The sequence below is a fragment of the Octopus bimaculoides genome, chromosome 4 (assembly GCF_001194135.2).
Source record: "Octopus bimaculoides isolate UCB-OBI-ISO-001 chromosome 4, ASM119413v2, whole genome shotgun sequence".
NCBI classification, from domain to species: Eukaryota; Metazoa; Mollusca; class Cephalopoda; order Octopoda; family Octopodidae; genus Octopus; species Octopus bimaculoides.
The window spans coordinates 137,159,102-137,175,808 of record NC_068984.1 but is presented as its reverse complement, the minus strand read 5'-3'; the positions used below and the strand labels follow the sequence as shown (position 1 = coordinate 137,175,808).

General features: G+C 38.0%; 1 protein-coding gene across 1 annotated transcript in view; it reads right to left on the bottom strand.

Moving 5' to 3' along the window:
• Window positions 1–16,707, bottom strand: part of LOC106868228 (kinetochore-associated protein 1) — a 44,148-nt gene that overhangs the window by 24,549 nt on the left and 2,892 nt on the right. The window contains exons 2-20 of the mRNA XM_014913394.2: window positions 14,757–14,892; window positions 14,142–14,259; window positions 13,153–13,268; window positions 11,641–11,710; window positions 10,584–10,670; window positions 9,541–9,653; window positions 9,140–9,227; window positions 8,073–8,137; window positions 7,202–7,311; window positions 6,373–6,517; window positions 5,233–5,270; window positions 4,898–4,960; window positions 4,688–4,763; window positions 3,909–4,028; window positions 2,840–2,929; window positions 2,126–2,182; window positions 1,757–1,818; window positions 1,522–1,630; window positions 969–1,112 (exon numbers count right to left, since the gene is read on the bottom strand). Coding sequence (XP_014768880.1) covers window positions 969–1,112; window positions 1,522–1,630; window positions 1,757–1,818; window positions 2,126–2,182; window positions 2,840–2,929; window positions 3,909–4,028; window positions 4,688–4,763; window positions 4,898–4,960; window positions 5,233–5,270; window positions 6,373–6,517; window positions 7,202–7,311; window positions 8,073–8,137; window positions 9,140–9,227; window positions 9,541–9,653; window positions 10,584–10,670; window positions 11,641–11,710; window positions 13,153–13,268; window positions 14,142–14,259; window positions 14,757–14,892 — 1,807 coding nt within the window. The remainder of the gene's footprint in view (window positions 1–968; window positions 1,113–1,521; window positions 1,631–1,756; window positions 1,819–2,125; window positions 2,183–2,839; window positions 2,930–3,908; window positions 4,029–4,687; window positions 4,764–4,897; window positions 4,961–5,232; window positions 5,271–6,372; window positions 6,518–7,201; window positions 7,312–8,072; window positions 8,138–9,139; window positions 9,228–9,540; window positions 9,654–10,583; window positions 10,671–11,640; window positions 11,711–13,152; window positions 13,269–14,141; window positions 14,260–14,756; window positions 14,893–16,707) is intronic.

The following is a 16,707-nucleotide window of genomic DNA, read 5'->3' as shown; positions in this document are numbered from 1 at the left end:
AGAGAGAGAGAGAGAGAGAGAGAGAGAGAGAGAGAGAGAGAGAAAGAGTAGTGGTAGACAGAACAGGAAGTAGAAAGTAAAACGAGAGATAGTTTTCTCCTGGTTTTTTTTTTTGTGTAAGTCAAATCCTTTGCTTACAGCAAATAAAGTTGGATAATTTCTGTGCTGATGACAGCTATTGAGCCAGAAACACAGGTCCATGAGCGTCTCCAGAGAGTAAAACTATCCTTTTCCTTAATGGCAGGTCAGTTTTAGAGAAATTCTTTATTTTTGAGACAGTCACCCCTTCTCAAGTTGAGTTCCTCTTAATTGTCATTTAGTAATTTTATGATACATCTGCCAGGTAAAGTAATTCCCTTCTCCCACTATTTATAGTCAGTCATGTTCTCACAGTATATTGGAAATAAATGACACTGCTAGTATGACAATGACACACACACAACAATCACGTGATGTCAAGTAAACAGAAACACACACGCACATGTTTTTGAAAAAAAATTGAGTAATGAAAGTGCTTACACACACACACACACAATGTGCAAATTTTATATCAAAAGATAAGCGTCGTTCTGTTTATCTAAGACATTTTTAAAACAGTTAACATTTAAGAAAATCTTTCTTTAAATACTGTATCATGACTGCACCAAGCAATTTTGTACACATGTAGGTGTATGAGTCTGGATCCACTCACAGGGCTCTGGTTGGCCTGGAGATATAGTAGGAAAGAGGGAGAGAGACAGAAAGAGTCGAAGCAGTGGTAAACAGAACAAGAAGCAGAAAATAGAAGACACCTACCCAAGGTGCCATACAGTGGGACTGAACCTGAAACCCTATGGTTGCAAAGCAAACTTCTTAACCACATAGCAATGTCTGATCTATTCAGTATTAAGTAAATCAGGAGCTGAAACAATCAGAAAGACACACACGCGATGATTGAAACTGGTTATGATAGAAACTAAGAATCTTACCAAACTACGTGGAATCACTCTAATAACATACGGGATGAAATCTTCCAGTAACCATGCCTGCAGCTGGGTGATGCTGACATGGAGTGGTAGACTGTTTAGCATCAGTTCCAGGGAGTCAACAGAATGCAATCTCGCAATTTCATGCTTGAAGATAGATGGACAAAGAAGAAAGTGAGAAAGTAAAATGAAAACCGACCTCAAATTATAAAAATTCATTTAGAAATCTCACTTTATTACACACAGGTACAAAGCCTCGGACATTGAGAGTGATGAAACAGCTGAATATATGAAGCTCATTATGCCAGTGACTGTTTTAACCTTTAGCATACAGTAGTTACATCATGTCACAGTATGAGTTTTCTCCCCTGTAGTAACAGGGGAAACAATTCTAAAGAAAATGCAGCATGCTAAAGGTTAATTTAAGAACATGAAGGCATGAAAGTAGAAATTGTAATTAAAGGCTTTAATTGAGATTACTTTGAGGCAGGAAGTTTGTATCAAAGAAGTTGGGGTGGTATCATTAAAAGGGTTAAAGAAACCTTCTATAACTTACATGGTGCCTTCTCCAAATTGTAAACGCTACATGAAGTAACTCGCTATGGAAAGAGTTGATTATCTTGTGAAAGAGATCGGCCTTCTTGAAATCTTCCCATACTTCTGCTCTGTTAGACAAAAATAAATAAATAAAATGAAAATGATGGAGAAAAAAAAAAAAGAAACAGAGAATGACAGGAAATTCTTCAGTTTTAGATTGTAGAGACATACAAAAAAAAGATAAATTCTCTTACTTGTAATATTTACGACCAAGCGCAAAACAGAAAGTGTAGAAACGATAGAGCACCTGCTTCACCTAAAAGAGAAAGAGAGAGAGTGAGAGAGAATGTGTTATTACTCAGTTACTGGCTCATGCCAACATCCTACTCCATCATTTTGCAGTATCCAATACAAAGGAACTGATGCCTCTAGATACACTATACCACAGCCAGCCACCTAAATGCTACTAGCCAACATCCTATTTGTGCATATGGGTTGAAGAAGATAGTGTTGATGATGTGTTAGGGGTACCCTTATGTTACAGGGAGGTGAATATAAGAGAAGCAGTACAGGATAGGGGTGAGTGGGTAACCATTCAAAATAATAATTTTTGTTAATCTTACTTTATTTAAGAGAGTGTTGTCTAATTCAGTCTTTTCGTTGGCTGGTTTGTTGGTCAACTGAAAAACGAAACAAATACCGAACATTTCAAAAACTGGAAAAAGATACAAAACCAAAATGGATATGACAAGCTCTTTCCTACAATAGTTTGGGTTTTGCATAAAATCATCGCTATCATCATCATTTTAACATTTAGGAAGGGCATCCAGCTGTAGAAACCTTGCCAGATCAGATTGGAGCCTGGTGCAGCTGCTGGCTCTCCAGACCTCAGCCAAACTGTCCAACCCATGCCAGCATGGTAAATGGACATTAAACTATGATTATGATGGATTTTCTATGCTGGCATGGGTTGGGTGGGTTGACAGGAGCTGGCCAGTCAGAGAACTGTACCAGGTCCCAATTGTCTGTTTTGGCATGGTTTCTACACCTGGATGCCCTTCCTAATGTCATCCACTTTACAGAGTGTACTGGGTGCTTTTGTACATGGAACCAGCACCAGTACTATTACATGACACCAGCACAGGTGCTTTATACGTGACACTGGAAGATGATAGAATAAAGTTAGTCTGTTAACTAGATATAGGGTGACGATGCTGATACAGAGTGCGTTTGGCAGTGAAAAGGCCTTTAAAATATCAGTGATACCTATATAATACAGAATAAACAAGGATGATGAACTCTACAAAGTACACAAACTGGATGGAATATGTACTTACCCGTAACTTGATGTATTCTAGTAATTTGTGTGTGTCTGAGAAAGTGGTCAAACTTGTGGAGAGGCACAATTGCACAACAAAATGGTCATCCTGAAAAGAAAAGCAAGAATCAAAACAAACAAAATCAGTCAGTGTCACTAAATAGGATTTTATGATCATCTACTTTGTTAACAACTGGAACTGATGGAAAAGTCAACCCACTACAAACCACTCAATCATCATCATCATCGTTTAACGTCCGCTTTCCATGCTAGCATGGGTTGGACGATTTGACTGAGGACTGGTGAACCAGATGACTACACCAGGCTCCAATCTGATCTGGCAGAGTTTCTACAGCTGGATGCTCTTCCTGACGCCAACCCACTTTACAGAGTGTATTGGGTGCTCTTTGTGTGGCACTGGCAAGGATGTCTTCCACACGATGCAGGCACAAGTGCTTTTTCCATGGTGCTGATACAGGTGTTTTCTTATGTGGCACCTCAAAGTCGCAAAGTAGTGTGCAAGACAATATTTGTTGAAGCAATACCTTTCCCTAGTTTAAAAATATATAAATTGTCCCTCACCTAAAAAAGAAAAAAAGATTATCCTGTGATGCTGTTGAACAAACAGAGAGGACGCACCTGAGAGTATTGCCAAGAGTAAGGCAACCTCTTTAATGACATGTCATAAACAGACGGTATGAGGGAGACGTGGTCCCTGACTAATCAACAAAGGGAGTAACCATGAAATAAAGTCTGATTTGATGTGCAACAACCAGTCCAAACCATGCAAGCATGGAATTAACCACCAGAAAGACGTTGTGGGAGCAACTGTTTTACATCTTGATAGCTTGCGAAGTTTCTCTGTGTGTGTGTGTATATTTGTGTGTCTGTGTGTCTCTCCACCATCCGAGTGAGAGGGTGTTTTCATGGAGTACTTGTTTCTACAGTTGGATGCCCTTCACTGACCACTCAAGCATGAAAAAAACGAAAGAGAAAAAGGATAGATGGTTAGAGAGAGAGAGAAAATATCTATGTTGGCAGGAGAAGATAAGAATGAAATCAAATAGAAGGAAGAATTCTGTACTTACTTTAACCAGCTTGAGAAGAGGCCACAGCTTATTCGTCAGTTCTTCTTTATTGTCGACAGTGTCTTCTCTCCATGGAGACAGCATATCTAAAATATGCTTTAAATGAGCTTTGTGGAGAGACTGTAAAAAGAAATGGCATTTAGACATTTTGTTTTGGTATAAATATGTGAACATTTTTACCCTACAAGTATATACTGGCACTCTGTTGGTTATGACGAGGGTTCCAGTTAATCCGATTGAAGGAACAACCTGTTCCATTGATCGCAAGTGACTGAGTACTCCACAAACATGCATACCCTTAACATAGTTTTCAAGGGGATTCAGCTTGACACAGAATGTGACAAGGTTGGGTTTTTGAATTTAGAAGTACAACTCACTTTTGCAAGTCGAATGAACTGGAGCAACAAGAAATAAAGTGCCTTGCTCAAGGATACAATGTGTTGCAGGGAATTGAACTCATGACCTTACAACCATGAGCTGAATACCTCAACCGCCACGTGCCTTCACACAAATATACAAGTTGCCATTGCAGTAACAATCTATAGTCTATTGAACAGTTGAATATTTCTTCTGTTTACAATGATCATACTGGGTACTACAGAGCCAGAGGCGGTTTCAGCCGGGTTGGTATCAAAAGAGTTAATGTTACTCTGGTTGTCAGAAAATGTATTAAATGAAGACAATAAAGTAAATAGCATTAGGTTGTTTTTCCATAGAAGATTGTAAGAAGTGAAACTTGGTCAACAAGCAGAAATCTAAATAAGACAAATACCATTTACCTGTATGTCAAGGCCATACTGTTCTGCAAAATTCTTGGCTTCTTCAAAGCGCATCTTACGAAGCAAAGTCTGAAACCTGAAATGCATATGAAAATAATACAAATAATATAAACTCTCTCTTTCTCCATGTATATACACACACACAAGCATGATTTCATAATTTATAACACAGAAGATAATTTGACGATAAAATAGCAATGGTCAACGAACCGTGTTTCTGCATCACTTTCTGTTATGAGACGAAATCGCAAGGATTCAAAACTCTCAGGATTTCTATAGAAAAAGACCGACAAATAAATAAAATGTGGTTATGTTAGAAAACCTTTTTGGTATCGTTAAGTTAGAGAATACACAGGTAAAAGGTGCAGTTTATTTCATATTGTAATATCTACAATGTGATCTAGTTGCATCCTGTTCTACATTACAAGCAACATTCTAATTGTCACCACTTAATCTACCTAAAAGCAAATTCCATCTAACCCATGCAAGCATGGAAAAGTGGATGTTAAATGATGAAAATGTTTAGACAAAAACATCTTACTTACATCAGATCTGTACAACCTTCGACAATATTCAAATTCTCCTGCAAATAAACAATTCTAGACATCAGAATTTCGTTTTCATTAGTTTGCTGTGGTGGAATTTTTCATAGCTAAGTAAGGCCTTTATCAAGTGATGGATTACCTGTTCTGGCACTTTGTTGGTTACGACGATCAGGATTCCAGTTGATCTGATCAACAACGGAAGAGCCTGCTCGTGAAATTAACATGCAACTGGCCGAGCAATCCACAAATTATTGATTGTGGATACCTGTACATGACTTAACACAATATGAACTGTTATGCTCCAGCATGGATCATCAAAACATAATTGGACCCAGAACCAAAGTTGATTACTGACTCAGGTAAAAGAAGTCCATAGGTGAGGCTGAGTACCTGAACAAACAGCTTCCTGTCACATTCCTCAAATCAGAGGATGTCTATACTTCGTTTTTGCTCTTTTAAGCAAATTCTGTTTAATATAAAGTGAGACCAGTTAACGATTTATTAAAGGACCTGGTATAGATGTTGTAAACAAGACACAAATATTAGCCATTTTGGCTAATAATCTGATGCCTTCATCATTATTAGTTAACCATTTCTAAATGATGGTACAAATATAATATGATGATGATGATATAATTTTAAATTTTGGCACAAGGTCAGGGGAAGGGTTAAGTTGATTATATTGATCCCAGTGCTCAACTGGTACTTACTTTATTAACCCTGAAAGAATGAAAGGTGAAGTTGGCCCTAGCAGATTTTGAACTCAAAATGTAAAGATGGATGAAATCCTGCTAAGCACTTTAACGATTCTGCCAGTTCGCATGTTAATGATTCAGCGTGGCATGTTAACGGTCCTGCCAGCTCACCACCCTTGGCACAGATATTATAACGAATCTACCCGAGCATCTAGCATTTATTTCATCCAAGGATGGCACACCCTGCCACATCTTCACTACAGTCCTCTCTCTTTTCCAACAGGTGAAACCATGTATCTCCTCTAAAAGCAACACATCTGTCTAAGGCACCATGCCGTAGGACTGAACCTGAAACCACGTGGTTGCTAAGCGAGCTTCTTAACCACATAGCCATGTTAGCACCTCTTAAAAAAAGAAGAAATTTAAAATTAGAGAAAGAACCTACCTGGGTAGAATTTGATTGAGTGAGCTCAACGACTGCACCCAGTTTTAATTGGTAGATACATTCAAAACCAGGCAGCTGTCGTACTTCTAGAAAAGTTTCACTGGGTTTCTCCTTCCTCAGGATAACAACTCGAATATTTTTGAGGCTAAAAAACAGATTAAAACAACAGATTAAAAGGAGGATTATAGCCAGAATAATTAATATGCATTTGATTTTAGTAGCTGAATAACAATTTAAACATCTTTTCGAAACTCTGATTTATATTAGTTTTAAGCAGATTTACATTCCTCATCATCATTTAACCCATGGCAGCATGGAAAGCAGACGCTAAATGATGATGATAATGATATCAATGTACATATGTATGTGTGTGCGTGAATGTCTTTGTGTTTGTGGCCGCCACTGCCACCACCACCAAATCCTCCTATTCTGCTTCACCCTCTGTTGGTGTGTTTATGCTTCCATAAATTGCTAAATCAGTAAAGGAGACCAAGAGAATAAGTACCAGATTCATCATCATCATTTAACGTCTGGTGTCCATGGTGGCATAGGTCGGATGATTTGACCAGGGCTGGAAAGCTGAGGGGCTGCACCAGACACCAGTCTGATTTGGCATGGTTTTCTACGGCTTGATGCCCTTCCTAACGCCAACCACTCTGAGAGTGTAATGGGCGCTTTTACGTGCCACCAGTATGTGTCACAACTATGATTTCACTTGGCTTGATGGGTCTTCTCAAGCATGGAACATTACCAATGTTAAATATGAATAAATAAGCATAACATTTGACAAAGCAATGTGAATGCTAACGAGTTAAATGAATTAGTTTACCTTGAGCTTGATAAAGCACTTGTATCCAGAACGTTGAATCCTTTCACAGTCAAGTTTGAGAAAATTTCTAAAAGAATCAAAGAAGTGGCATCCCAGAGGCTCAGAGTTTCCTGCAGACAGACAAAAAGAAAGAAAAGATAAAAAAAACAAACAAAAAAAACAAGATGTTATAACAAAACACACCAGCGGTTTGGCAAAAGAGACCGCTAGAATAAGTACTAGGCATACAAAGAATAAGTCCTGGGGTCGATTTGCTCAACTAAAGGCAGTGCTCCAGCATGGCCACAGTCAAATGACTGAAACAAGTAAAAGAGATTTGACAGAGTAATCTGAATGCGAGATGGACAAACTTTCTGTCAATCATCATCATCGTTTAAAGTCTGCTTTCCATGCTAGCATGGGTTGGACAATTTGACTGAGGACTGGCAAGCCAGAAGGCTGCACCAGGCTCCAATCTGATCTGGCAGAGTTTCTACAGCTGGATGCCCTTCCTAACGCCAACCACTTGGAGAGTGTAGTGGGTGCTTTTACGTGCCACCAGCACACGATACTGGCAACAGCCACGCTCAAAACGGTGTTTTTTACGTGCCACCTGTACGTGAGCCAGTCCAGCAGCACCGGCAACAACCTCGCTGGAATGTTTTTCAAACGTGCCACCAGCACAAGTGCTAGAAGGCAACGCTGGTAATGATTATGCTCAAATGGTGCTATTTACGGGCCACTAGCATGGAAGCTAGACAGCTGTTTTAAATGTATAGGTCCCTTCATTTCTTTTGATGTACTCCCTTATGCTTCAGTGGCCTCAAGCTTTGTCTGGGACAAAATCATATAAAGAGAGAGAAGAAAAATTGTCAAACCACAGACTACTCACATTTTTATCCAGAACGAAGAAATATTTCCCATTCAATGTTGTCTGAATGGACTTAATACCAACATCTACAAAAGCGGAATACAGCATTCTTGATCAGGTGAAGTGAAGACATTAACAAGATGTCTGATATGCAAATAATTTTCATGGCAGAGTAAAAGCTATCTAACAAAGAAAGAAAACAAACAAACTGTTTGTTGTTGGAATGGGAATATTGCTGCTGCCTAAACTATGGCCTGCAGTCTGGTACTGGTCCAGAACATACACACACAAAACCCAACCCTTTTGGGTTTCAACAAAAGAGAATAATTGTTCTGTTATATATGGAATCATTAAGAAATGCTGTAGGTGTCTGAAATAGAGCTTATTCAGTTGTAATTGAGAAGCTTGCTTCCTAACCATGTGGTCTTGGGTTCAGTCCCATTGCACAGCACCTTGGGGAAGTGTTTTTCTACTGTAGTCTTGAGACTGGATTTGGGAGATGGAAACTGAAAGAAGCTTGTTGCACCGTGTGTATGTAGGCATGATTGTGTGTGTGTGTGTATGAGTGCATGTAGGCATGAGTGTGTGTGTGTGTGTGTGTGTGTGAGAGTACCCTGGTCTAGATGTCACATGATTGATGGAAAATGAGCACCAAGCAAGGCTGTTGTTTCCAGTCTTCTGTGAAAAATGTGCCTTGCTATGGGAAAACAATATCTAGCTTGGAAGCTGGGTAGGGTTGGCGACCAAAAAGGGCAACTGACTGTAGAATGTCTATCTCCACAAATTCTGGCTGATCCATGCAAGCATTAAAAAGCGGATGTTAAATGAGGAAGACATCATTTGCAAACCCTTTCAGTCACAATTAGGCAGATGATCATCAAGTTATAAAACCGTGACATGCATAACAACAAAGATGAGTGAATTTTCTGTCCCGTTGCTCGTGTCCGATCATGAAAGAAGGTGAAAGGAGGCAAAATGCCGTGTGATCCATGAAACTCCTAGAAACAGGGGTAAACACCCACATGTAGTAAAATGTTGATGACGATGTGTTATCTAATTGGAACAAGAAAACAAAAAAAGTAACTAACTGTTTAGTTGCGCGTTTTCCACTTCGTCAGTTATTTTCAATTTGCCGTCTGTCCAAATCCACCTGGCTAAGACAGCTGGACCATTGCCCTAAAGGAAAGAGAAAGTGAAACACTTCAACAAAGAACAAAAGGGTAAGTCCAATATTGGTGGAATTTCAACCCAGAATGTAAAGTGCAGTAGTTGAATACAGTATATTTTGTCTAATGCTCTACTGACCCTATCGTACCACCTCCTTAAAATGGATCTAAAAGAAATAACAATCAGTCATTTAATTTGAAACAAGAAAAATTATTAAGTTGACAGCATACAAGTACTTCATTGTATTACTACTGCATAAATCTCTCTGAGAGATTTAGAAATGTATTATTTCTAAGAAAAATTATTTAAGGAGATAGCATACTGCTGTAATAATATTCTTATCTGCTACAATTACATCTGTGGCACCATTACGATGTATTTTAGAGGTTTCGGAACGGAAGGCCAATCTCTTGTAAAGTTTGCTTGCAAGGTCTTCTGAAATTTGAAAAGAATATAAAATTAGATCAATGTAAAATTGAATAAGTTTAACCTGTTTTGTCATCATCTATACTAGAACAAAGTTTGAGGAACGACATGAAAAGCAATTAAAGTCTATATTGTCTAGAAAATTCTTTAAAATTCCAGTTTAATATATTTTTATTCAAAATGAGGTTTTTAAATTATTTTATCATTGAAGATTTCAAGCACATGGTTCAATCAGAAAAACTAATTTTAGTTCAACGAGATAGTCATCTTGCACTGCGAGTGAGAGTATTTAACATCTCTGTATATATTTCTTCTAAAATTATAAATGCTCCCCGAATATTTCCAACACTAATTTGTATAGACATATTGATAAAAACATTTCTCCAAATTATAAATTTAATCCAGTGTCAGCCAAATTATGTTGAATCCAGCATCCTTTCATATTTGTTGGGTGTTTTTGAAGAAATAGTAAACTTAAGAAAGTGGTTTTAATTTTCCTACATCAACTGTACCAAATATAAACTTGTATTTAGATATTTTTTTATTGATATTTATATATTTTTTATTTCATATGAAATTTATTTATAAAAAAATTGTTTTTCTTTGCTTAATAAAATCAGTTTTGTGAAATCTAGAATAGGTCTTCCTTTATTATTTTACTCTATACAAGTATCTGAGTCTCAGTTAATTTTGAAAATGGTGTTTGAAGCAATAACTGTTTCTTCATATTATAATAAAAGGTTTTAATTTAGATGTAATTATGTAAAAACAAGACTTATTTTTATGAACTTTTGGGTGGTCTCAGGTGGGTCATATCAAAAATATTAAAAACAGTTTGTAAATTAAGAAATTCAATTTAAACACAAATTCAGATTTTTAAAAATTTGCTGTTAAAACAATGAATAAATCAAAAGAAAAAATAGAAAACAAAACAATTACCTCCAGAAGCAAAAAAATCTTTGTTGAGGTCTTTAAAGACCAACAGTTCACCAGTAGATAATAAAATAAGAAGGTTCCATTGACTGTCTGGAACAGAGGAAATGAAACAAAACACTATAATTAAACAAGATTGACTATGAAGAGAATAATTGCTATAGTCATACATGCAGTGAAAACAAACAACCATCAGCTCATTGTCCAGGTGCTAAGGAATGGATCCTCTACATGGGTGACTGACTTGCCAGAAATAGCAATCAATTCTGCTTCAAATGATACTCTACTGTCTTCAAAATGGAAGGACACAATAGATAAGATAATGTACTCTCTTATAAAGATGGTTTGTCATGGATGGAATGTCTAATTACAGATCAGTTTGATCAGTGCTGACCTGAAAATAAACAACAACAATATCCATGCTATCTTCCACCTCATCATCATTTATCGTCCGCTTTCCATGCTAGCATGTGTTGGATGATGTGACTCAGGACTGGGGAACCAGATGGCTACACCAGGCTCCAATCTGATTTGGCAGAGTTTCTACAGCTGGATGACCTTCCTAACGCTAACCACTCTGAGAGTGGGGGCTTTTACATGCCACCGGCACGAAGGCTAGTCAGGCGGTACTGGCAACGGCCACGCTCAAAATGGTGTTTTTACATGCCACCTGCACAGGAGCCAGTCTAGCGGCACTGGCAACGACTTTGCTCGAATGTTTTCTAACGCGTCACTGGCACAAGTGCCAGTAATGCGACGCTGGTAATGATCATGCTCAAATGGTGCTATTTACGTGCCACTTGTATGGTAGCCAGACAGCTGCTCTGGCAATGACCACGCTCGGACGGTGCTGTTAGTGCTCCACTGGCACAGGTGCCAGTCAACGAATATGGTTCAATTATGATTTTAGCTTTTAAAAGGCAGAGGAACGCAGTACCAGCGTGTTGTTACGCAGGGGCAAAATAATTCAACTGCCCTGCTACAGGGGTCAATGGCAATATTACAGGTGCATGCATAATAAAGGTACCCATTGAAGCATTCTCCACCGAACATTTTAACTCACCTGTATTTTCCTTTACTATTATTTTCCTGAAAGCATGTTCTTCAGATACCTTCTTCCCAGCTAGAAGGTTCTGGAAGAAAAATAGCAATAGAAATTGTTTCAGACATAGTCACAACAGCAAAAATTTCTGCTATAGGCACAAGGCATGAAATTTGGGGGGGGGAGGAGAATAGTCAATGTAATCGACCCCAAAAGGACGAAAGGCTAAGTCGGCCTCGGTGGAATTTGAACTTGGAATGTAGAGAGAGTAAATGTCATCGACAATTCTGCCAACTTATTGCCTTAATAATAATAATAATAATAATAATCCTTTCTACTATAGGCACAAGGCCTGAAGTTTTGGGGGAGGGGACTAGTCGATTATATTGACCCCAGAATTTCACTGGTACTTAATTTATCGACCCTGAAAGGATGAAAGGCAAAGTCAACCTCGGCGGAATTTGAACTCAGAGCATTGCGACAGGTGAAATACTGCTAAGCATTTCGCCCAGTGTGCTGATTTAATAATAATAATAATAATAATAATAATAATAATTACGGAGATGCACTTGCATAGCAAGTGACCTGATCTGAGATCGTGTGCTGGAACGAAAACAATTGCAGCGTGGAAGGTGTTTATAAGCCATTTAAAATAACACACAAAATCCATTAGATTCACTTCAACATTTAAATTTAATTTGTCAAAATATTTTCGTCGCTTTTGAGACCGCGACCTGTTCACTGACAAAATTATTGTTTCCAATATAGATATAAGGCCTGAAATTTTGGTGGTAGGAGATAGTAGATTAAATCAACTCCATTTCTTGTCTGGAACTCTGTACTGGTATTTCTTGAGTGGTAGGCATGAACGTCTACCATAAGATGGTTGGTTAAGAATATGAAGGATCTTATGATGGTGTCCACCAACCTTTCAACCAGGTAGAAATAACGACAAGACCTCGCCTCAAATTATAGCCAACAACTTAAAAAGACAGAAATGCATTGAATAATATCATCCTAGACACCTAAAAATAGATGAGACAGTCATGGTTGGACTGCTTTTGATCTTAGATCAGTTTGACTAGGTCTGCCCAGGGCAGCAGCAGAGATAAAAAGTTTATTTAGTAATGGCATGTTTCTGGTTTACTGCATGGGACTTAGAGCTACTATAGCTTTGAGTCAGCTAAAGTTTTCTGAATGGAATTTAGGTAATGGGAAACCGTGTGGAAGCCTGGTATTTGGGTTGTTTCTGTTCTGGGATGGTAGACTTTATCTGTCACCTCCTTCAGCCCCACTACTTGAGCCATGTGTACTTTTAGCAACTGTTTGATTTCTAGTTTCCCCTGGTCTGTGGAAAAGTTTGTTCTTTCCTACCAGTCTGGGAGAGCCTGTCCTTTCCTTCTAATGAGGAGAAGAAGAAGAAAACAACAGCTAACTTCTGTAATACTGTGCAAGAATTTTTTCTCTGCATTAGGGTCAATTTGAGGTATGGCCATTTAAAATTATAGATACAACTGGAAACTGAATGCTTACGAATGTAAAGATGATCTCTGAGGTGTCTGTGTCGACAATGTAGATAATACCTTTTTTGTCACCAACAATGAGAAAAGAACCATCTGGACAATATCTCAAAGCATCAACGAAGAAGTCTGGAAAGAGAAAAATAAATAAATAAAATAGTTTAAAATATATAATCAGTATGTTTGTATGATTAAGAAGTTTGCTTCATAACTGTGTGATACTTCTTAAGGTTATTTAATAGACTATCAATAGATATCTTGTTTATCAGGAATCAATAACAGAACATTGGTTTCAAATTTTAGCATTGCCAGTGCTGGTGGCATGTAAAAAACACCATTTGAGTGTGATTGATGCCAGTGCCGGCTGACTGGTCTTGTGCTGCTGGTACGTAAAAAGCACCATTCAAGTGTGGTTGATGCCAGTACCGCTTGACTGGCTCTTGTGCCAGTGGCACGTAAAAAGCACCCACTACACTCTAGGAGTGGTTGGAATTAGGAAGGGCATCCAGCTGTAGAAACATTGCCAGATCAGATTGGAGCCTGGTGCAACCTTCTGGCTTGCCAGCCCTCAGTCAAACCGTCCTTTCCATGCCAGCATGGAAAGCGGACGATTGCTAATGATTCTGCCAGCTCACTACCTTAATAATAAGAAGAAAAAGAAGAAAAATCCTTTCTACTGAAGGCACAAGGCCTGAAATTTGGGTAGGGTGGGGACTAGTCAATCATATCAACCCAGAAAGGATGAAAGACGAAGTTGACCTTGGTGGGAATTTGAACTCTGAATGTAGAAACAGGTGAAATACCACTAGGCGTTTCGTCCAGTGTGCTTGCCACCTTAATAATAATAATAACCATCCTTTCTATTATAGGCAAAAGGACTGATATTTTGAGGTAGGGGACAACACCTCTAACAACTAAGCCATGTGCCTTCATGGTTTTATAATAATAACACCATTTTCACAGATACAGACAGACAGTAATAAAAAGCTCAAAGAAACTTACCAAACTTTAGAGACATCATAAACTGGCAGTCCACAAAGAGAGACAAATTGTTGTCGACAGCAACACAAAATAAGTCACCCAACTCTTCAGACACCACGTTAGGATATGATTCATTATCCTGAAGAAGGAAAAGAAATTAGAAAACGCTTATAGGCTCAGATGTGGCTGTGTGGAAAGAAGTCTGGGCAAGTGTCTATTACTATAGCGTTGGGCAGACCCGTGACGCAACAATTCAGCACAGTACATCTTATTGAACTTAGGTAAAGGTTATTTTAGGATTGGGGAAAAAACAGAGGGAAAATTTCAATTATTTATTTAACCCTTTCGTTACCAATCTGGCTGAAACCGGCTCTGGTTCTGAGTACAAATGTCTTGTTGTCATAAGTTTTGAATTAATATCTTCCACCAAACCTTAGTCACAATTTATGTTCTTAACACTAGCTGAATGATAACTAAGTTATTTTACTAAATTCTTTGTTATATTTAAAGTAATTGAAAGAAACACAGAACATGCCCGATGCAAGGCAAAGTCAACCTCAGCAGAAAAACTAAATACATTATACATAAAAGGGCAGGAAACTAATAAAGAGAAAAAATAAAAAATAAAAATCTTACCTCATTACTGCTGGATGATAGTGTAGCAAATGTATTAACTTGGTAGAGAGCAGTACCAGTTTCATAACGGGGTCCAAAGTTTATAGTTTCATCTGCACCAAATGCAGAGTGTAACTCATCCCAACACGACATTTTCCTGGGAAAGCAGATAAAAATCAGTGAGTCACTTTTCTGATATTCCTGCCTCTACGCATTCTTTCAGGTGTCTGAAGGAATGTGTATCTGCAGTAAATCCATAATAATTCCAACTTTACTGTAAGAATGCATTCAATAAATCATCAGTTTTTGATGGAGTAAATAAACCAACTTAAGAACTTGTCTTGTTTGCAAACCCAAACAATAAATAAACATGCAAAGATGGTTTCCTTTTTATATTTTTACCCCCAGTTTGCCAAGCAAATATAAAATGAGCTGATTTTATCTGGCACATTAGAAACAAACTGGAGATGTCCAGAAACTGGTCAGAAGAATACTTCTCTTTGGTGGATCATTATGTAACTATACGACTGTTATATATGTATATAATGTGTATGCACCTTCAAATCAAGAGTTAATGATGTAACTGAAAGTGAATTATGAAACAGCTGTAACCACAGTTATATCTTATTTGCTTCTCACTTCTCCTGAATTTTAATTACAGGGTATGCCCTGGCACATCTTCACCCCCCCCCCTTCTCTTCCAAATAAGGAAGTGTTTCTTGGATTTTCAGGTCTGTAGTCATGTTAAATTACATCCTAAATTTAATTAATGTGTCCTGACTGCAAGATAATCCAGCTAGATTGCTCCATGCGAGTTTGTTTGAACCTTCAAATCAATATTTTCTATTATATTTAACACACACATATTGGGTTTGGGTCATAGCTTTTCTCTGATGAGCAAGGCAGTGCAATGAATTGAAGATTCTCAGATCATACATGTAAAATCTCAAAATGACTATACGTGTGAACTCCATTCCTGGACATTGTTTCGTCACAGCTTTCAGAAAAATGGATATTTCTTTAATGAAATTTCCAACTCTAGCTGTGTGGCACCTTGGACAAGTGTCTTCTACTATGGCCTCAGCCTGACCAAAACCTTGTGAATGGATTTGGCAGGCAGAAACTGAAAGGTGGCGAGCTGGCAGAAACGTTAGCACGCCGGGCGGAATGCTTAGCGCTATTTCGTCCGTCTTGACGTTCTGAGTTCAAATTCCGACTTTCATCCTTTCGGGGTTGATAAATTAAGTACCAGTTATGCACTGGGGTAGATGTAATCGACTCAACCCCTTTTTTTGTTTCCTCTATGTTTAGTCCCTTGTGGGCAGTAAAGAAATAAGAAACTGAAAGATGACTGTCGCACGTGTGTCCCTCTGACTCCCATCACTACTTGACAACTGGTGATGTGTCACAGTAAATTAGTGGTTGGGCAAAAGAGACTGATAGAATAAGTACCAAACAGATTCGTTTGGTTCAAATTTCTCTAGGTGGTGCTTCAGCATGTCTGCAGTCTAATGTCTGAAACACGTTTCAGGTGGTAAAGATTACAGTTATATTGGAATTTGATGTGAGGAAAAAAAAAATAGTAGGGGGTAGGATCGGAGAATTCACACACCTCATCAAAACGTATGAGGAAACAAAGCCGAGATGTAGAAATTATCCAACACCATCCCGAATTGCTTTTTTTTTCTAACATGAAATTTCGACACGTATTTAAAAAAAAAAAAAAAAAATCATTAAAAATTATCTAGTTTTCAGAAAGCTATGAGGAAATAAAGTCAGTGGCGGGGCACATATCTTTAGCTATGCTCTTTTTTTTAAAAACAATCAGAAGAGGTTTGGAAATTTGGCTGCTATTTCTAGTAAGCCAAGTAACCACATAAAGGTTTCCCTTAGTCTCACAGTATACAAAACGGAATTCTGCTTTGAGCATGCCATATAACCTCTCATTACTTCTTTATTTTTTCGAATATTT